Source organism: Salvia hispanica, chromosome 2 (assembly GCF_023119035.1).
Source record: "Salvia hispanica cultivar TCC Black 2014 chromosome 2, UniMelb_Shisp_WGS_1.0, whole genome shotgun sequence".
In the NCBI taxonomy this organism is placed as follows: domain Eukaryota; kingdom Viridiplantae; phylum Streptophyta; class Magnoliopsida; order Lamiales; family Lamiaceae; genus Salvia; species Salvia hispanica.
Window position 1 is genome coordinate 21,569,546 of NC_062966.1, and position 21,939 is coordinate 21,591,484.

General features: G+C 36.2%; 1 protein-coding gene and 3 long non-coding RNA genes across 5 annotated transcripts; 3 read left to right on the forward strand and 1 right to left on the reverse strand.

The window, feature by feature from the left end:
* Positions 1-1,801: 1,801 nt before the first annotated feature.
* LOC125204527 (glyoxylase I 4-like) lies at positions 1,802-3,008 on the forward strand. The gene is made up of 3 exons (XM_048103212.1): positions 1,802-2,155; positions 2,236-2,341; positions 2,547-3,008. Exons 1-3 carry the CDS (start codon positions 2,001-2,003, stop codon positions 2,811-2,813), a joined length of 528 nt encoding a protein of 175 aa, XP_047959169.1. The 5' UTR covers positions 1,802-2,000; the 3' UTR covers positions 2,814-3,008.
* Positions 3,009-3,917: 909 nt separating this feature from the next.
* LOC125204957 lies at positions 3,918-6,112 on the reverse strand. 2 transcript variants are annotated; one of them, XR_007173680.1, is made up of 4 exons: positions 5,996-6,112; positions 5,852-5,919; positions 4,626-4,688; positions 3,918-4,168 (listed from the first exon to the last, which is right to left on the reverse strand). It is a non-coding gene; the product is annotated as an uncharacterized LOC125204957 (long non-coding RNA). The 2 variants fall into 2 exon arrangements; XR_007173679.1 differs by having other exon boundaries at positions 4,626-5,919.
* On the forward strand, positions 5,486-6,432 carry LOC125204958. Its single transcript, XR_007173681.1, has 2 exons — positions 5,486-5,577; positions 6,070-6,432. It is a non-coding gene; the product is annotated as an uncharacterized LOC125204958 (long non-coding RNA).
* Positions 6,433-12,106: 5,674 nt separating this feature from the next.
* LOC125208222 lies at positions 12,107-13,401 on the forward strand. Its single transcript, XR_007174073.1, has 2 exons — positions 12,107-12,546; positions 13,039-13,401. It is a non-coding gene; the product is annotated as an uncharacterized LOC125208222 (long non-coding RNA).
* The last annotated feature ends 8,538 nt before the right edge of the window (positions 13,402-21,939 follow it).

Sequence of the window (21,939 nt, forward strand, 5' to 3'; positions counted from 1 at the left end):
AGTAGTATATATTCCTTTACATGAAATGATGAAATAAAATGGGCAATAGTAAAGTAACATGAAGCAAATTATATGTAGTCAAGTAGTTTCGACGTTCTCGACTTTCGGAGTTTTTGTGCCTTTGCTATTGTTTTTTTTTTCCATGATAGACTCTTATCGGTTGTCTTGAATTTTTACTCACTAATTTTGATAATTTAAGCATTTTCTTTATGTTTGAAAAAGTAATTATTATGTACTCGATCCATTTATCCACCATTTAAAGTGTTATGTCATTTTGGGTTGTTTACTTTATTCAACTTTTAGTAGGCAAACTCCACATCACACTAATTATTTACACACAATTCATTATAAAACTAATACTCCTTCTGACTCATAAAAATAAGATACTTTTTCATCCATCTCATAAAAACATCTCACTCTCATTTATGGAAAATTCTCTCAAACTCATTACCTATATAGATAAATTTATTTAAACTTATACCACTAAGAGCGACCATTAAACACTAATAATAATATAGGTCTCATTATCCACCAATATTATTTTAACTATTTTTCTCCTCAATCTCTCTTATTTTACCAAATATGTATTAATTCTCGTGTCGTTCTAAATTTCTTTATTTTTTTGAGACGGAGGGAGTATGGGCTCACATTCCACCCACTTTTCCTTTTAATTTTTTTCATAAAATCAAATTATTTCACTTTCCCTTTTATTTTTTTTCATAAAATCAAATAATTTTTTAAAATAATGGACGAATGGAGTAGTAAGGTAAGGCATAATTATTAACTTTGCTGGTTCTAGAGCTTTCCAAAACCAAAATGTGTTTCTATTTCTATGTATTGTTTGAAAATGAAATGCTATTTCACGTGAAACCATTTTCATCTTTCTTGAAATATTTAAGACCAGACAAATTTTAGGAGCTAAACTATAAGGAGAAATCGACGTGTCGGTGGGCCCTACGAATTGATAGATATTAGCTGTAAAACTATATTTTTATACTCCTGCTACAATAGATTGAAATGCTGATGACATATTCATGGTTAATGGCAAATGTAAATTTTAAAAAAATTAATAAGTTAGTGAATATTTGGTCTTATACAAATTAATTTTGAAATAAAACTCAGTTAGAGTATAGTTTATCTCACAAATACATTTTGGTGAATGAGACCACATTTAACACCCGTAAAATCTAACACAACATTCAAGCAAGCATCTATATAAGATATATAAGCTATAGCTATATGATCTTGATATCTTTCTGATAATAATAAGACTGCAAATAATTAACCATCGTTTATTAACAAATACATACCTCATTAGCTCATTAATATCCAATATTGCATTCAAACAGGTATTCAAATACATATCAGACTTAAACCTTGGGCTCGTTACTAAATACAACATCCAAATTGAACCCAAGAAAAATAATTTTACAATAATTTGATTTAAATACAAGATAATAGCAAAAAAAAAAAAAATGGTATGATGGTACAATTTTCTAGCCCAACATTGCACACTATTTACATGTCACATATTGATTTAAATACAAGATAATAACAAAAAAAAAAAAAGTTTGGTATGATGGTACAATTTTCTAGCCCAACATTGCACACCATTTACATGTTACATATTGATTTTAATAAGAGTTGATAACAACAAATAGTAATCCAATTATCATTTAGTTCACAATCTCAGTCATCGACGTGGAATCTACGTGTCAAACATAAAATACATCCGACACCTGTACAAATGAAGCAGCTCATGAACTAAAACTCCTCTATAAATATCGTTGCATTCCACCTTTTCTGCCGATCCATCGCTTCCCATTCTCTCTCATCGATCTATATCTCTCTCTCCACGCACACACAACACGCAGTAGGCGACCTTTCTCCATTTTTTCTTACCTCCATCCCAAAATCTTCAATTGATTTCATAGAGATTTTGGGGTAATTTATTTTCTTGTTCGTAAAAAAATCCGAATTTTTAGATTTTATTGTTGAAGATGAAGGACAACAAGGCAAACCCATTGCGCCTCTCTTCCTTAAATCACATCTCCCTCGTCTGCAAATCAGTCGAAGAATCCGTTGATTTTTACCAGAATCTTCTTGGCTTTGTTCCTGTGAGAAGGCCTGGCTCATTTGATTTTGATGGAGCTTGGTAATTAATTAATTGATTAATTAATCAATCAATTCACCCAAAAATATTTGCTGAAATTGAATTTATCTTTGTTTTGGCAGGCTGTTTGGTCACGGAATTGGGATACATCTACTGCGATCAGATGATCCTGAAACAATGCCTAAGAAAACTGTGATTAATCCCAAGGATAATCATATCTCTTTCCAGGTAGCTTAATTGACTCCATAATTCTTCATATTTTTTAGCCAATTGAATAAGTTTTTTGGACTATTAATTGATTAAATGATTGATCACAATCATCACATCAAAAAAGGTGAACAGAGGAATGTCCATTTTCAACATTATCAATCACAATCATAACTAAAATTTAATTCAAATAATAATTATAATAATAAGTTAAATTTGATGGCAGTGTGAGAACATGGCGATGGTGGAGAAGAAGCTGATGGAAATGGGGATTGATCTGGTGCGGCAGAGAGTTGAGGAAGGCGGGGTGTACGTGGACCAGCTGTTCTTCCATGATCCGGACGGTTTCATGATCGAGATATGCAACTGCGACAACATCCCGGTTATACCATTGGCTGGGGAAGTTGTACGCTCGTGCTCCAGGGTGAACCTGCAGCTGGGCCCGCAGCAGCCGCAGCCGCAGCAGATCCATCTCCCCGTGGTACAACCTTAGAGAGCAGCAGGCCAGCAGCTATGTTAGGTGGGTTGTACGTCATCGACGTTGTTAGAAATGTGATTTCGCCCAACTGTTTTTGTCTGTTTGTAATCTTCTTCACTTTTGTTGTTGTCTTTTTTTTTTGGTATTTGGCTGTAATAATAAGATGCTTTTGTTCTCTCTTTGATCAAGTTAAGAGTTCCATTTTCAGTATTTATCATTTTTAGTCTCCTTAAGAGCGTTCACAGTTGGCGCTCTATAGCCCACTCAATATCAATTTATAGTCCTTCGTGTCAGTATTTTATAGTCTTATTCATTTTCCTACCGGGGCGTCTTAGAGCAACTCCAAGTGAAGAAGGTAAATGAAAAAGATATATCATATTTATACTTTCTCAAAAAGTGCAATATACATTTCTAAAAATCAATCAACTCCCAAGATAAAAGGTATATAAAACGTTCACAAAAAGTGCAATATACATTTCTAAAAATCAATCAACTCCCAAGATAAAAGGTATATAAAACGTTCACAGTTGGCGCTCTATAGCCTGCTCAAAATTTATAGTCCTTCACGTCAACATTTTATAGTCTTATTCATTTACCTATGGGGGCGCCTTATAGCCCCCTATCTTTTTAACAACAATTTTGTATTTATATTTACTTTTATTAGTATTTAAATAAAATAAAATTGCAAAATATATATAAATTTAAGACTTCATTTTATTTTAAAACTCAAAAGAATACAATAAGAAATACTTGTAAAATATCTACAGTTTAAACAGCAATTACATGACCAAATTTCGCCAATGTCAGACACGAGGCGAGCATGGTCTTGTTGGTTGTGCATTTAGACCTGTGCCGCTAGAACCTCATTATAGCCCATCGGTAATCCTCGAACATGGGGCAGGGTCGCCACACCGGAGCTAGGTGTAGCTTCCTCATTGCCCCAATTGGTATCTTGTACCTTCATCGTCGACTATCATTGTACCAGAATCGAGCCGGATTGTCACGCCCGTATTTTCTAAGGATAGAAAATACGGTTGATCGCGACTAGGGGATGATTAAAGAAGCGGGGAAGAAAGGGGGAAACACACATCTTTGACCAAAATATTTAAATAATTGAAATAACTTAGAAAACAACATAGTATCATTTCAACAAAGTACCAATTCTAAGAAATAAAGACTAGAAAGTAGACAATTTTGAAAAGAGTTAGGTTCTCAATACTAAAACAATTTTGAAGAAAAGACACCTAGCGGAAGCGTTCAAGACACGGAAAATGCCGAGTATGAAGACACGACATATCTAACAATATTAAGCCAAACATAAATAATCCATGAATTCTGCTCAACATCCTCCACACCCGTCGTCGCTCAATCTGCACATTAAGAAAAACAAATATGCAGGGCTGAGTACTTGATGCACTCAGTGGACACATGCCAAATCAGTTTGTCAAGCCATACCGAGTGATCTTGGGGGTTTTAAATGAAAAGAACCCAAGTCACTAAAAAGCATTTTCACATAAAGTTCGGTTGCAACCATCTTCCATCCACATCACCATCACCATATCTGAACATACATGACAAGGAACGTGGCCACGAATCAAGTCACTAGACCGGCCAACTCCAAAGAGATAGCGCACGATCTACTGGGTGTACACTAGTCCGAGCAGGGTTTGCGGCCCTACTGGGACCCGAATTCGATTAAACATACATGGCATAGCCACTTCAGATAGGTTCATTCAAACACAAAACATGGCAAGACAAACAAATTTTCACCTCCTTTCACATAAAATAGTATTTAGGACATAGTCCTTATTTAAAACGAAAGCCCACCTCAAAAGCTTAGCTCCTCCACCAACTTCCTGTCCCAACCTCAACAACGTGCAAAAGTTCACCCTTTTTTTTAAAAACATGATATGCAAAAAATCAGGCTTTGCTAAATAATTTAATTAAAGACAATGCATGCATCCTATGTGGGTGTGAAAAATTTATCCATCGTACATAAATAATAAAACAGACTCATCAATCAAACACAAAACCCAATGGTGGCCGACATACTTGAACTCTCGGTTATTACTAAAAAAAATAGACCAAGCGACTAAATTCTAAATCCCATAAATATAAGGTTCTCATATTTTCATGATTTAATTCATCGCCAAATAAACGGCCCGAAATAATTAATTAAACCCCCAAACTAAGCAAGTACTGTTAAATTGGCCGAAACGAAATTCGATTGCAATTAGCAAACAATTCACTGGCCTAAACAAATCATATGCCAAAAGAATAAAGTACATAGATACTATACTCCCAATCAAACTCACGTACAACTTCCTACACAACTCCATACACCATACTACCAAACCACCTAAACAATTAAACTGGTCCACTTCTAGACAAATGCCCCAGTAAGCCTATTATACAAAGAATTTAGTTAGAGGCCCAATTCATGAAATTAAAGTGGCCCATTACATAAATGAAACTAAAGAAAATGACAAGTAAATAAAAGGGTAAAAAGTATACTCCTTGTCACCACCATCGTATCTCTCTCATAAATCTCAAAAAGAACAGACAACCTCAACGGCACAACTCGTCTCTCTCTCATCTCTAACTCCTCTCAATTTTCATCTCAAATTCCCAAATCAGAAACAGCAAGCTCATCTCCCTTCCTATCTACTATCTTAAAAAATTAAGGAAAACATCCATAGCTACTGTCACTGCCCCTCCGTCGCCGCTAAGCTCCAACCGGCTCAGCATCCGTCCTCGGCGGCGCCGCTACCCACAACTGGTAAGTCCCTCTTTGTTTTCCCCAAAATTTAGAAATTCTATTTGTTTGATTTCACTTATTAATGGGCAGAGGTATCTCACAGAATTTAGGTTGAAAAGAGATATAAAATGGCAACTTCTAAAGCATCAAAGATCGGAGCTTTAGGCGGAAAAAAAAAATATCCTTCAACAAGTTTCAAGAAATTCAAGACTAAATCTTTTCTAGCCGTGAACTACTATGAATATATATAACTATGATGTGAAATGCAGAGAATTTCAGGAATTTGTATAAATACCTTCGGAAGAAAAAATTGTCTAGTCAGGAGAATTGATTTCATGATAAGTCTCGGTTTCTCCTCTCAAACTGTGATATTGAGAATTTTGATTATGGAACCAAAGTATGGAGATTTTTCATATTCAATGGAATAAGGAGAATTTACCTTTGTGGAAGAAGATAAGAAAATAACAGCAGATTGGATGTTGAACTCACGGTATTTGCGATTTCTTTTCTCAGATTTTGGATGGAAGAATGGGTGAGGAAGAGATGGCTGCGTGAGTTAAAAATAAGGAGAGGAAAATCAGTTGGAGATTTTGAGGGAAGATGGAGATATGGCAAAACCGTGTGGGAGAAGTTGGGAGAATTATTTGACCAAAAATTTGACTGCAGAAAAGAATTTATTTTATTGGGCTTCCCAACAAAAAAAGGGGCTAGAACAAGATTGATAAAGTAATAGGCCCATATATTTAAGTCAGAACATAGGTTAAATTGTTGTGTCTTTATTTTAGTACTTTGGTGTTATTCCGAGTACTTGTCAACGACTGCCCATTTTTCTAATCAACGAATCTCACGTCAATCTCGTCGACTATTTTCACCACACGATTAACCAACAACAATTCGAGCATTCACTATTTCCAATCGTAACCAAACAAAACGAAGACGGTATTTTAATCAAGGTCTATCACTCACTCATTCTCAAAACAAAACTAATCGCGAAAGGTACTAAAAGACGGGTGTTACAATCTACCCACCTTCACAAAAATTTCGTCCCGAAATTTGCTTAGATTATTCGAACAGTTCCGGGTACTTCTCCTTCATCTTGTCTTCTAGATCCCACGTAGCTTCCTCAACACCATGATTTCTCCACCGAACCTTCACTGAAGCAATAGACTTGTTTCTTAACTCTTGAACCTTCCGATCTAGAATAGCTTCAGGCTTCTCTTCATAACTCAAATTCAGATTCAAGATCATCATCTCCTATTGATGAATTATGTGGCTAGGGTTGAACACATACTTCCTCAAATTCTGACACATGGAAGACATCGTGCACATTCCCAAAGCATGGTGGTAACGCCAATCTATACGCTACGGGACCTACTCTATCAAGAATCTCATACGGTCCAATAAATCGTGGTCTCAACTTGCCCTTCACACCGAACCGAGTTATCCCTTTAGACGAAGCTACTTTTAGAAAGACTTTATCACCTGTTTCGAACTGTAGATCGGTTCTTCGAACATCAGCATACGATTTCTGTCGATCCTGAGCTTCCTTGATCCTCTCACGGATTTGTCGGACAATCTCTATCATTTCTTCCACGGAATCAGGTCCAAGGACTCTTCTCTCACCCACTTCATCCCAATAAAGTGGAGATCTACATTTCTTCCCATACAATGCCTCATACGGGGCCATGTTAATAGTCGCCTGGTAACTATTGTTGTAAGCGAACTCTATTAGTGGCAATACTTCCTCCCATCCTACTCCTCGATCTAGCACTACAGCTCTCAACATGTCCTCCAAAGATTGTATCGTCCTCTCTGTTTGTCCATCAGTCTGCGGGTGGAACGCAGTACTGAAATTCAACTTGGTGCCTAACTCTCGCTGTAGGCTCATCCAAAATCTAGATGTAAACTTCGAATCACGATCACATGTAATTGTCACCGGTACTCCATGTAAGCGTATGATCTCTCGCACATACATCTTGGACAACTTATTAGCTCCATAAGTATCACGAACCGGTACAAAGTGGGCAGATTTGGTGAGACGATCAATAATCACCCAAATAACCGTGTTTCCTCGTTGAGATCTCGGTAATCCTGTCACGATGTCTATTGCAACATGCTCCCCTTTCCATTCCGGAATCTCTAGTGGTTGCAGTCTCCCTTAGGGTCGTTGATGTAGGGCTTTCACTTGTTGACATGCTAGACACCTCTCCACAAATGCCGCAACATGTATTTTCATGCCATTCTACCAAAACTGTTTTTTCAAATCTTGATACATCTTGGTACTCCCCGGATGCGCAGTATACGGTGTTTCATGCGCTTCCCTCATGATTTCATTCCTAAGTTCTTCGTCTTTAGGCACACACAACCTTCCCTTGTAGGTGAGGGCATTATCCGCCTCCTCGTGAAAATTTTCTTGTTCTCCTGCCCTCACTCCCGAACGGATTTTCTCTAGTAGAGTATCGCATCTTTGAGCCTCGACAATTCTAGCTCTTAGGTCAGGTTCCATCACCAAGGTGGCGATCCTTCCTTGTACTGTCTTGGGCGCTCTCACGACTTCCAATTGCATCCTACTGAACTCTTATATCAAGTGCTCTTCATTTGTGAGAAAAGTGGCTAATTGAGGTTGAGACTTTCTACTTAGGGCATCAGCCACTACGTTCGCCTTTCCTAGGTGGTAGTTTATGTTACAATCGTAATCCTTCACCAACTCGAGCTATCTACGTTGGCGCATGTCAAAATCCTTTTGTTCAAAAAGTACTTGAGGCTTTTATGGTCTCTATATATATCTCATACCGAACTCCACAAAGATGGTGTCTCCAAATCTTCAAAGCATGTACAACTGCGGCCAACTCCAAGTCATGCGTCGGGTAGTTCAACTCATGTGGCCTCAACTGCCTTGATGCGTACACAACCACTTTCCCATTCTGCATAAGTACACATCCCAGTCCAACCTTCGATGCATCAGTATATACCACATAGTTAGTGTCGGGCTCTGGCACAGCGAGAATCGGTACGGTGGTCAACTTCTTCTTCAACAACTGGAAACTCGCCTCACATTCCGGTGTCCAATTCACTTTGACTCACTTCTTCAATTGTTGAGTCATTGGCCTTGCTATCTTTGAAAATCCCTCGATGAATCTCCGATAATATCCCGCTAGTTCTAAGAAACTCCGAATCTCATCTGGTATAGTCGGTGACTTCCATTGTTGTACCGCTTCTACCTTTGCAGGGTTCATTCGAATTCCATCCGCGGTCACTATGTATCCAAGGAAATTCACTTCCTTAAGCCAAAACTCGCATTTGCTGAACTTAGCATAGAGATTCTCTGCCCTTAACGTCTCCAAGGTAGTCCTCAAATGCTCTTCATGTTCCTCCTTGTTCTTTGAGTAGATAAGTACATCATCTATGAAGACTAGGACGAACTTGTCCAAGTATGGATGAAACACACGATTCATAAGGTCCATAAATACAGCCGGGGCATTTGTTAATCCGAAAGGCATCACTATAAACTCATAGTGGCCGTACCTAGTTCGGAAAGCCGTCTTGGGTACATCTTCTCGTCAGACTCTAGTTGATGGTATTCAGATGTCAAATCCATTTTCACAAGGATATCAGCTCCTCGAAGCTGATTAAATAAATCATCTATTCTCGATAGTGGAAACGTGTTCTAAAGTGTCATCTCGTTCAGCTCTCGATAATTTGTACGCATCTCAGCGTTCCGTCATTCTTCTTCGGAAATAGTATTGGTGCACCCCATGCTGGCACACTGAATTTGATGAAGCCCAGGTCTTACAGTTCTTGCAGTTGCATCGTGAGTTCTTCCAACTCCTTAGTCATCATTTTGTATGTTATCTTAAGTACTTAGGGTTGATCTTGGCTCCAAGTCAATTGTAAACTACGGCTGTCGATTTGTCACGAAAGGTACTCCAACATGAGTTTCCAACATATCATTAAATATTTCTTCCAACATTCCTTCCATTTTCTTCGTATGCGAAAAATCGTATAATAATGTTACTAACTCTTTACTTGGGTTGAGGAGGTATTGGGGCTACCACGCGTTCTTTCTTTCGATTGCTTTTCCTACTTTACATATCTCGTCTAGGACGTTTCTCTCTTAGTTGATGGTATTTACCTTGTTAGCATACTCGTATTTTTGCCATGATTGTCGTATTGTAGTAGTGATATTTAAATACTCCATTCCTCGTGATTCACTTAGTTTTATTCATCATCCTCATATCTATCGATCAACTAGTTTCATATAGATCACTACACCGTACAAGATAATTAGGCCTATGTGCCTAAAATTTTCCTTAACATTAGGTTCTCCAATATCATTATCTATGTACATAACATGACATTCAATTTCTAGATCGCTACAAGCGGTTCGTAAATTCGAAATATTCCTCATCTCGTACTATTTGTCATGTCTATACTTCTAGTTGATGTATCATTTCAGCGCGTGTCTGTCTATAAAAATTTATTTCCCACATGTATCTCAAAAGATCAAGCTTTTGCCTTTCCTTACAGTGTTGCATCAAGAACTCAGAATACGTATCAAGAACTCAAAATTTAATCAAACAGTCTTAACTTGGATATGGACCGATTTCAAATTATAACAACACAGCTAAAAATGTCCTTAAATTAGAAGAGTTCCAGAATCACTCAACGAAACAATAATTACAATTTCAGCTCGACTTTTGTTTTGAATCTCAGCACTAACTTGCAACAATTGGTTTGGGTCATCCCAACGGAGCTTGAAAGATCATAAGATAGGTCACGAAAATTGGATGGAATTGAAATAAATCTCAATTCCTGAAATAGGCTACTAAACAAGATAATTCAGTTGTCCGACCAAATCTGAATGATCTATACATCAATGGATAATGATCCCAACATATCATGGCTAGAAACAATCAGTTGCATGAGGATTTACAAACGTAGGGAGTTGCCACGAAGCAACACTAATCATGGCTCAACAAAATTCATAATATGGAATAATGATATCACACCAATGGGTTCATAAGTTTGTGAAAGGCAGCCATAGTCAAGAGGACTTTTGAAAAAATAACTGGTTAAATCTGTTAAGGGAAAGTACAAAATGTAGGTCGTAACCTCGTTTTGCAGAAAGAAAAGTTCTAATATGGAGACGATACATGTATTGGGACTGGACCAAAAAGAATTTCACTTCTATAAGAAAGAACTTGTCACATACATGGTTACAAAATGAAAAGCTGAATAAAAGTTCGAAGAATAATATCCCATAGAAAACATGTATGAGAGACGTGGCCATAGTGAAAGACATAATTACAACATGTATGAGAGACGTGGCCATAGTGAAAGACATAATTACAAGCACTTTAGGAATAGAGAGTTCAATGGCGGAGGCTCACAAAGTCAAAATATTGTCCTTATGAATGATGAGTCAAAGAAGACTACAATCAATCCAGGTGTCCAAAGTTATAAAGGCAAATGCCAATTTCCAAGAACTGAAAGTGAGTTATGACTCAATGGAGGAAAAAAAATAATGGGCATTACTTGCAATTATGAGTCAAAGAAAGTGTTAAATGGACAAGGGCTCACGGTTATTCGAAAGGTCCCGAAGAAGAACTTCTTAAAATCCAAGTAAGTACTGTTGATTAAAATCGTTCGTTCTAGCTATTAAGGTCGCACCCCCTCATTCATCTCTCACAAGCCGAAACATGGTAACATCGTTCTAAGAAACTGTGGATTCCAAGTTGAGATTCTTCGTGTTGTTACCACCAATAACGATGATCAGAATCCATATCTTCATAATATTCTTTGCACGTCATAACAATCATTCTCTTAAAAACATTGTAATTATACTCCCGCTCTCAACATGCAATAACATCTGTTTTCGTCGCATCGCCACTTTTGACATAAGATTGGGTTTAACTTATTAGATCGCATGTACAATTTTCCCCCCGTTGTAGGATTACATCATTTAACATCTCCTCTTGTCTCGAATATTTTCTCGTTCGGAACTTCTCTTCAATTTGCACACCTTTTCCTCTTGAACTCATTATCGTACGTAATGTCTCTTCGCATTCTCATTATTCTTATCGTTCCGAAAGACAATAGTGAATTTGTAATTATCCAAATAAGTTCGAATTCGCACCACATATTTCCATTTGTCCTATCACTTAGAAAAGTGATATTGCCGTTGTTACAACTAAGTTCGATATCGTTCGATCTAACAGACATTTCGGGCATTCTATGTTTGCATACAAAGTTCATAGCATCATACTTCCATTCTATCAACAAATTCACAATATACCTCATACTCAGTGGACACATGCCAAATCAGTTTGTCAAGCCATACCGAGTGATCTTGGGGGTTTTAAATGAAAAGAACCCAAGTCACTAAAAAGCATTTTCACATAAAGTTCGGTTGCAACCATCTTCCATCCACATCACCATCACCATATCTGAACATACATGACAAGGTAAACAAATCATATGCCAAAAGAATAAAGTACATAGATACTATACTCCCAATCAAACTCACGTACAACTTCCTACACAACTCCATACACCATACTACCAAACCACCTAAACAATTAAACTGGTCCACTTCTAGACAAATGCCCCAGTAAGCCTATTATACAAAGAATTTAGTTAGAGGCCCAATTCATGAAATTAAAGTGGCCCATTACATAAATGAAACTAAAGAAAATGACAAGTAAATAAAAGGGTAAAAAGTATACTCCTTGTCACCACCATCGTATCTCTCTCATAAATCTCAAAAAGAACAGACAACCTCAACGGCACAACTCGTCTCTCTCTCATCTCTAACTCCTCTCAATTTTCATCTCAAATTCCCAAATCAGAAACAGCAAGCTCATCTCCCTTCCTATCTACTATCTTAAAAAATTAAGGAAAACATCCATAGCTACTGTCACTGCCCCTTCGTCGCCGCTAAGCTCCAACCGGCTCAGCATCCGTCCTCGGCGGCGCCGCTACCCACAACTGGTAAGTCCCTCTTTGTTTTCCCCAAAATTTAGAAATTCTATTTGTTTGATTTCACTTATTAATGGGCAGAGGTATCTCACAGAATTTAGGTTGAAAAGAGATATAAAATGGCAACTTCTAAAGCATCAAAGATCGGAGCTTTAGGCGGAAAAAAAAAATATCCTTCAACAAGTTTCAAGAAATTCAAGACTAAATCTTTTCTAGCCGTGAACTACTATGAATATATATAACTATGATGTGAAATGCAGAGAATTTCAGGAATTTGTATAAATACCTTCGGAAGAAAAAATTGTCTAGTCAGGAGAATTGATTTCATGATAAGTCTCGGTTTCTCCTCTCAAACTGTGATATTGAGAATTTTGATTATGGAACCAAAGTATGGAGATTTTTCATATTCAATGGAATAAGGAGAATTTACCTTTGTGGAAGAAGATAAGAAAATAACAGCAGATTGGATGTTGAACTCACGGTATTTGCGATTTCTTTTCTCAGATTTTGGATGGAAGAATGGGTGAGGAAGAGATGGCTGCGTGAGTTAAAAATAAGGAGAGGAAAATCAGTTGGAGATTTTGAGGGAAGATGGAGATATGGCAAAACCGTGTGGGAGAAGTTGGGAGAATTATTTGACCAAAAATTTGACTGCAGAAAAGAATTTATTTTATTGGGCTTCCCAACAAAAAAAGGGGCTAGAACAAGATTGATAAAGTAATAGGCCCATATATTTAAGTCAGAACATAGGTTAAATTGTTGTGTCTTTATTTTAGTACTTTGGTGTTATTCCGAGGACTTGTCAACGACTGCCCATTTTTCTAATCAACGAATCTCACGTCAATCTCGTCGACTATTTTCACCACACGATTAACCAACAACAATTCGAGCATTCACTATTTCCAATCGTAACCAAACAAAACGAAGACGGTATTTTAATCAAGGTCTATCACTCACTCATTCTCAAAACAAAACTAATCGCGAAAGGTACTAAAAGACGGGTGTTACACGGATCTTGCACTATTGCCCAACGCGCTTAGAGCACACCAAATGTCTGCTCCATATCCTTTCGTGCAGTCTCCTGCCGTTGAGCAAATAAAAGTTTCTTCGGTTGGGCAGGTGATCGTCTTCACAAAAATAGGCTACCTCGGGCATATGCCATCAGCCAAGTAGTACCCCATATGATGTTGGCGTCCATTTGCAATGAACTCGATGGTCAAGTCGTTGCCATTGCATTGCTAGGTGAAGAGATGCGATGTGTTCAGGGCGTTGATGTCGTTGTTTGATCCGGCCACACCGAAGTAAGCATGTTAGATCCAGAGCTGATGGTCAGTGATGGCTTTGAGGATCATCATCGGGTGGCTGCCCTTGTATCCACTAGTAAATTGGACCTTACATGTGTTCGGGTCATTATTCCACTCCCAATGCATACAGTCTATGCTTCCTAGTATTCTAGGAAATCTGTGCACCCTCTCATGTAAGTTCATCATGGACTAGCAATCAGTAGTCGTGGGTAGGGATGTTAATTGGGCTAACCCACTTGGGTTGTCGATAGAGCTGGCAATTTTTGGCACGACACGAACCCGCACGAAATTAATGGATATGTGTCAAAGCTTATTGGGTTCGTGTCCTTATCGTGTAAACTTTGTGTCGTGTTCGTGTTACACGTTAAGAAATAATATTAATATATTATAATAGTATTATTATTTTATTTATTTTAAAATTTAAAATTTAAAATTTAAAATTTGAAATTTAATATTAGAAATAATATTAATATATTATAATATTATTATTATAGTGTCATTTATTGTGTTATGTCATATATGTGTTGTTATCGTGTCGTGTTGACCCGAAGTGGTTCGTGTCGTGTACGTGTCGGGTTCGTGTCTGAGGGTAGCGGGTTGTGTTCGTGTTCGTGTTTGGAGTTTTCTTAACGGGTCATGTTCGTGTTTGTTGTTATCGAGTCGTGTCGTTATCGTGTCGACACGATAACGACCCAACACGCACGATTTGCCACCCCTAGTTGTCGAGCTATTTGGGTGTGGATTATTCGGGTTGTGAATTTTCATTCCTAGCCCTAAATCTTCAGGTTTCGAGCTAACCACAGGCTATTTGGGTAAAAAATGATCTTATGTGTCACTACTTTTTATCCAATCTAATATTCTAACTTATATAAAAACATATTGTCGCAAATAGTAAGGTATTATCAAAGTGATCAAGAGAAAGAAAATAATAGCAATTGAAAATCGAAAACAAAATGCATAAACATATATCTTAATTAGTAGCACACCTGAATCTGACTACAATTAAATGGAAATCTTGTATTTCAAAGGAGTTGAAATTGTATTAAAAAAATTAATTCTTAGTAGTTAAAAAGGATAGTAGTATATATAGTAGTACGTCAAAAAATAAACTCTACGGAGTTGAATGACATTCTTCTACATCAATAGCTTTTGAAGCTTTAACCGGACCATTATCTCCTAGAGGAAGACATAATGTGGCGTTTAATATGAGTACATGTTAATAACATCTATATTTCATATCAATGCTATGTTTAATATTGATATTACCATATATATTTCATATAAGTATACATATCCAAAATTTTAATTATATTTTTTATTTTAAATGCTCAATCCATGGGCTAACCGGCCGTAACATCCATGATCCAAAACATACATCATTTTACATATTAAAATAGTTTTATTTATCATTACATTTTTTTAGTATTATTTGCATAATAAATATTATATCTACATATATTACTTTAAGTATTAAATACTTAATTTAAGTGTATACATGTGTAATAATGTGAATGGATGTTCTTAAAACTATTATTTTTGAATATGTATATATACACGTGTTCTTAGTATATGTACATAAATAAGCAAGAGTTTGTTTAATTATGAATATAGATAGGAGCACTACTTACAACATGTTAATTTATAAACATTTGTATAATTAGTTTTACTAACTATGAGATATACATAAAAGTTTTATGCATGGATACGTGTAAGAATTTAGCAACTCTCATCATGATTTCTAATTTCAAGAATTATTGAAAATGCAACTTAGGCCAAATGGATACACATGACTATATATTATTAGTATTAGTATCATCATTCCTGCCGTAATATTTATAAGTTATTCTGAGTACAACACTAATTAGCATAAGAGAGTTGATCTGCTAAGCGACACTACTTGAGCGCCTTGTAGGCGACTATGCTGATATGGCAGTGTCACCATTAATTTTTTGAGTTTATATCACTCAATATTTTCTCTTTCCTCCCGTCTTATATTTTATTCACATTATAATGTTATTGCTTCCATCCTCTAATTCTCGTTCCTATCGACGCCATTGATGGAATATTTGCACTAGACCTTCCGTCTCTCAATTTTCTTATCACCAAATTTATTCGACTTAGTCAATCAATTTATTCACCATAGGATCAAAACTCTCCACAATTTAATGAATGGCATTTCTTCTTATAAATCTTGTCGAATGAGTACTTTTGCACATCGTCAATTGATTCTGCAATTATTTTTCTCACCAGATGAGTTTCTACAGTGCTTCTTGAAATTTTGTGAAACTGAAATCGATGTTGCATATATTTCATTATATGCTATTTATAAGAGGGATTTAGAAGAACGCCAAGAAAATTTAATAGTGAACTAGTTTTGAAATCCTTTCATTCTATATATTCGATTTGCAATCACAACCATGATATAACAGTTCTAGTTCAATCTAAAGTCTAAACTTAGGATCAAAACTCTCCACAATTTAATGAATGGCATTTCTTCTTATAAATCTTGTTGAATGAGTACTTTTGCACATCGTCAATTGATTCTGCAATTATTTTTCTCACCAGATGAGTTTCTACAGTGCTTCTTGAAATTTTGTGAAACTGAAATCGATGTTGCATATATTCATTATATGCTATTTATAAGAGGGATTTAGAAGAACGCCAAGAAAATTTAATAGTGAACTAGTTTTGAAATCCTTTCATTCTATATATTCGATTTGCAATCACAACCATGATATAACAGTTCTAGTTCAATCTAAAGTCTAAACTCATTGAAATGGCTCAGATTAGGGGAATTTGATTTTATAAAGTGCCCAACAAAATTACAATTTGTAGATAATAGAGGAAAAACGTGAGGAAATGGATAGGGAAGAGCGAAGATGACAATGGATTTTTCAAGGAGATGCAACCATATAAAAATAAAAAAAAGGTTCAGTGGCTTGAATTTGTACAGCGTTCGGTGAAATCAGATTAAACTGATTTAAACCGATTCAGAATGAAGGAGAAAACAAAGTGGGGAAAATATAATATAAGAAAAACTATTAAAAAAAGAAAAGAAAATTGATGTGTAATCCACGTCGGATGTCGCTCATCGGTCGCTTACATATAGCGCGCAGCAGATCTAATCTCATTAGCATAAATATTAATTGTTTTATAGTATTAGTTAGTGCCTAAATAAGAGTCGGTCTATTACACCGCCATATGCATCTATATATTCACGAGGAAGCTTAGGTTTGAAAGTGAGTAGAAAAATACGGAAGAAGATAAAGAAAAGAAAAATAGACTTGAGGGTCATAGTGTAGGAGGCGGAATTGGTGTTAAAGCAAGATTATCTATCGTAATCAGGTGTGTATAAATCACACTTTTAATTTTACATGTTTTATGTGATTCTTTGCTAAGTGTTAAATAAAGTGAATAATTGATTATATGATGTGACTATGATATAATTATGTGTTATTTGATATAGATGGTGTAATATGCAATGAATATGGTTTATATATTATAAATGAGTTATATGATAGAAATATATAATTGATGCAATTGATATGTTTGCACATGGTTTTGGAATTATTTGAATCATTGGATTAAAGAGGATTTGTGACAGTCATGCCCTGGGTCTGATATCAATGGCAATGGACCTTCGGGTCATATATATGTATACAATGACAATGAGACCTACGGGTCATATATACAATGGCAATGGACCTTCGGGTCATATATATATGTACAATGGCAATGAGACCTTCGGGTCAGATACAATGGAATCCCGGGCAGATGTCAGGCTTGATTTGTCACAGAATAATAAACTGAACAGAGTGGCACGTGCATATGTATATGGATTTAATTTTAATATTTGTTGATTATTGTTTTATATATTGGTTAAAGCATATGTTTGATATCTGACATGTGGAATTAAAGGTAAGGTTTATATACACTGAGTTGTGGCTCATATAAACCACTAATATTTTTCAGGAATAAGATATCAGTGAAGTTTTTGATTGATATGGGTCATAGGAACTCCACATGTTATAAGGGTCGGCGGCTGACGCATTTTGGCAACTTCTCTTCCTCATCATTTTTGCATGTAAATAAATGTGTAGTATATAGAGTGGTGAGAGGGTCCCACTACGGTTTTAGAATGTTTTGAAATATGTATTTGATAAATGTTGATTTTTGAAATGATATAATATGTGCGTTTTATGTACTTGAAGCGTGGGTTAATTTATTTAATATTTAAAATTTATTTATAGTAAGTGCATATGTCATAAGGGTTGAGGTGTGACACCCGCAACCCACCCGGGCCAGCCCGCATAAACCACCGACCCGAACGGGTCAGCCCGTGTAGCCCGATTCTGCATTTGGGTTGCGATCTTCCGGCCCTAGCCCTATGATTTTACAGGGTTATTCGGGTCGACCCACGGGTTTCGGGCTAAATTGGCATCCCTAACTATGGGCCTTCGCAAATATGTGTTCCGGAAAGCCTCCACGACTCCCTTGCAAAATTTCTTCAGTCGCGGTCAGTTGTCTCCCTGTCGTGAAGATACTCATCGAACATGTCCATCGTGGTGTCGTAGGACAATTGATGGAGCGCAACCGTGCATTTCTGCGACGGTAGCAGTCTAGGTCTACTGATGCCATCAGCCCGATACTGGAAGTATGTATCATGTGCCTCGAACATGTGAACAATGAGCAAAAAAAGATCCTTCTGCATTCTAAATCGGCGGTGAAAAACCGTCGGGCCCCACCGTGGTTTATTAGTAAAATAGTCTGCGAACAAACGTTGGTGAGCCAGGTCATGGTCACGGTGGACAAAGGTCTGACGACGGATTGGCCTTGGCCTTCGGACCTACTCAGCATGTTCACGCTCACGCTCACATTCCATTTCGGCCAAGCAATCAGCCGCGACCCTATTCACGCAATTGAATATGGCACAAGTCAAGGCCAGAGTAACACCCTCCGAGGTAGTGACGTCTCGTCGCGATTCATTCTGATAAAGTGAGAGAGAATGGAGTTGGGGAAAGAAAGATTGATTGAAAAATGAATGGAAAAGATGTATAATTATAGATAAGAAAATAAAAAGAAAAAAGAAAACAAAAACAAAAACAAGTTGCATCGTCTGATTCTATCAGCCGACTCTTAGTCCACGGACGATTGATCAGGTACGCCATAAGGGATTTGCATCATCCGCCCACCTAAAGCGGTGCACCTTAAGGGATTTGCTCTAATGCTTCTTTTTTCCATTTGGTACAATTAGTTTTGCTAGATCATGGTTATGCAGGAATCATTAGGTGGTTTTTTGAGTTTTTATTTTTTAGAAACATGCATGTTTATTTTATGCTTTAACGTGGCTTTAAGAATTTCTAGCATCGTGGGTGTGTATGTTTGTTTAAATGGTTTCTACTTAACGAGGAATAATATGCTACATACCTTATGTGAGCATCACTCTCGTTTGATGTATGTTTATTATTGTTCGTTTTAATTTGTATAATTAGTTTGATTCTAATACATTAAAAAATGTTATTGAAGTTTTTAATTTCACAAAATTCATAAAAATCAAAGCTCGATTTGCTCGTTTTCTCTATAATTTTAAATAAATTAAACAAATAAATCGAGCTTTGATTTTTATGAACTTTGTGAAATTAAAAACTTCAATAACATTTTTTAATGTATTAGAATCAAACTATATATATGAATCGAAACGAACAACGTAAAACATGTGTTAAACGGGAGTGGTGCTCACATAAAGAGCTCATACAAAGTATGTAGCATATCATTTCTTTGTAGTTAATATTCGAATTATTTAGTAGGAGTGTTATATAAGTGTGTTTTGGACAATAGTAAGTACTACTATTATGGAACAAAGAGTTTTAAAATGGAATTCACGTTTTACTAATTTTTTCTAACTCATAATATTTCTTAAAAGTCTATGTCCAAATAGCTAAATTTAAATCAGAACTAGAATTGCCAATATCAAAATTGTGAAAAATCTTCTTTGTTCGGTTCCAATTTTAATTTTCTTTGAACTAAAATGTACTAGAACTTAAAGAAAACCGTGGATCTTCCGAAAAAAAATATGGAAAAATCTTGAAAATTCGATTAAAAAAGAGACTGAGAAAATTCTAGTTGATTTGACCCTAATGATAAAAGTGAAAGGTGACAAATTTTTGGAGACAAACGAAAATGAAAAATAAGGTGACAAATTTTTAGATAAGGAGGGAGTAGTATTTTAGTTAGTCTATACTCGAGCTGCGGGATAATTGGATGTGAATTAATTAGACTAGAATTTTATTAGGCTACAAATTTGGAACCTAAAACAAAACGTTTAAATCAGGCTACAAACTAGATTATTAATTAAAATTATCAAAGAAATCAAATTTTCAAATCACTGTGTTTAAGAAATCGAAGTGTCTCCAGCCCGGAGAGAATGGCAATGATCAAGCTAATCGCGTTAGTTTTCTCCATCCTCCCAGTCTCTCTCTTCTCCTCCTGGGTTTAACCAGAAATAGACGTACTAAATGTCTTGGCCCTCCCCAACTGGAATATACCTATGAATTTAGGGTTCGAACCCGACTACCCCCGTTCCCCGACTTTTCCCCCAATTGCCTCTTTTCCATATGTCCATTCCCAGATTCCCCCGATACCCGGCAAGATCAAACTCAGCCCCCAATTCGGCTTTGTGCCCAGCTGCAGCCTCCCCTCCCCTGATTACCCACCTATGGTTCTTGCAGTGAGTAGTGAATTTCACTACCGGCTAATGTTCGAGTTGACCCGCCTAATTTTCTCAAAAATGATCACCTCATTGTAATGTTTTGCAATACTAGTGGAGTATATTTTTTCTAGATATATTTTTAAGGGTCTTTATTCTTGCATAAGCTAATTCTATCAAATTTTAAAGTTTTCATTTTCAGTTCTTTAGAGTATGCGCAACGGTGCTCTTAGAGGACACCACCAAAATTGAGTGCTAACTCCCATTTGTTATTGAATTAACCGATCGACATACTATCGGACATTTATTTTGAATTCGATAATTTTCACAAAAAAATTTCGACATATTTTATTTATTTATTATAGTATGAGAATGAATCCTACTACTTCTGGTTCTGGGGTTTCCACGCTTGAAAAAAAGAACCTGGGGCGTATTATCCAAATCATTGGTCCGGTACTAGATGCGGCTTTTCCGCCAGGCCAGATGCCTAATATTTATAACACTCTGGTAGTTAAAGGCCGAGATACTGTTGGTCAACCAATTAATGTGACTTGTGAGGTACAACAATTATTAGGAAATAATCGAGTTAGAGTTGCAGCTATGAGTGCTACAGATGGTTTGATGTGAGGTACAACAAGAGCACCGTCCGTGCCGTCGGCAAGAGCAAGACTGTGCTCGCCGTTGTGCTCTTGCTTAATAGCACCGATGTGCCGAAGAGCACGCTCACGTGGCGCCTCCTGATTGGGTGGTGATGTCCAATCGCCCCATGCGCGATTGTGGCTCGTTTTTATTCAGTTACATTTATATTTTTTTAATAAAATTCATAAAAAATCGAGAATAATGCAGAAAAAAATAAAAAAATAAAAAAATTCGGATTCCCAAAAATATAACCATTATTTTACAGTTTTTTTAAAAAAATTGATTTAAAAAAAAAATATCCCAAAATAATCTTTAAATACTCACATTCATCATCCATTTTTTACATCAAATTATCTCTCATTCATACTTTTCTCATATTTTTTCATACAACTCACCTTCATCTTTCTTTTTTTTAATTTTATGAATTTAATTATATAATTTTTAATTTTAATTTTTAGTAATATGTAATAATATTCAGGTATTTTGAATGCATTTCAATATTTGGGAAATGTTTTTAGTAATTGAAGTATTTAAATTGAATAATAGAATGATGACACCCTTGATCAGTATGCTTTTGCGGAAGAGCATGAATGTGGATGTTGTGCTCTTGCAGAAGAACAGGGAATTAAAATGAATATAGGTGGATCCGGACACACATCTGTGCTCTTGGCAAGAGCATGCATGTGGATGCACTTGACAATAAATAAGAAGACTCATTAATCATATAAACAAACACTGGAGTATATAAATATAAAA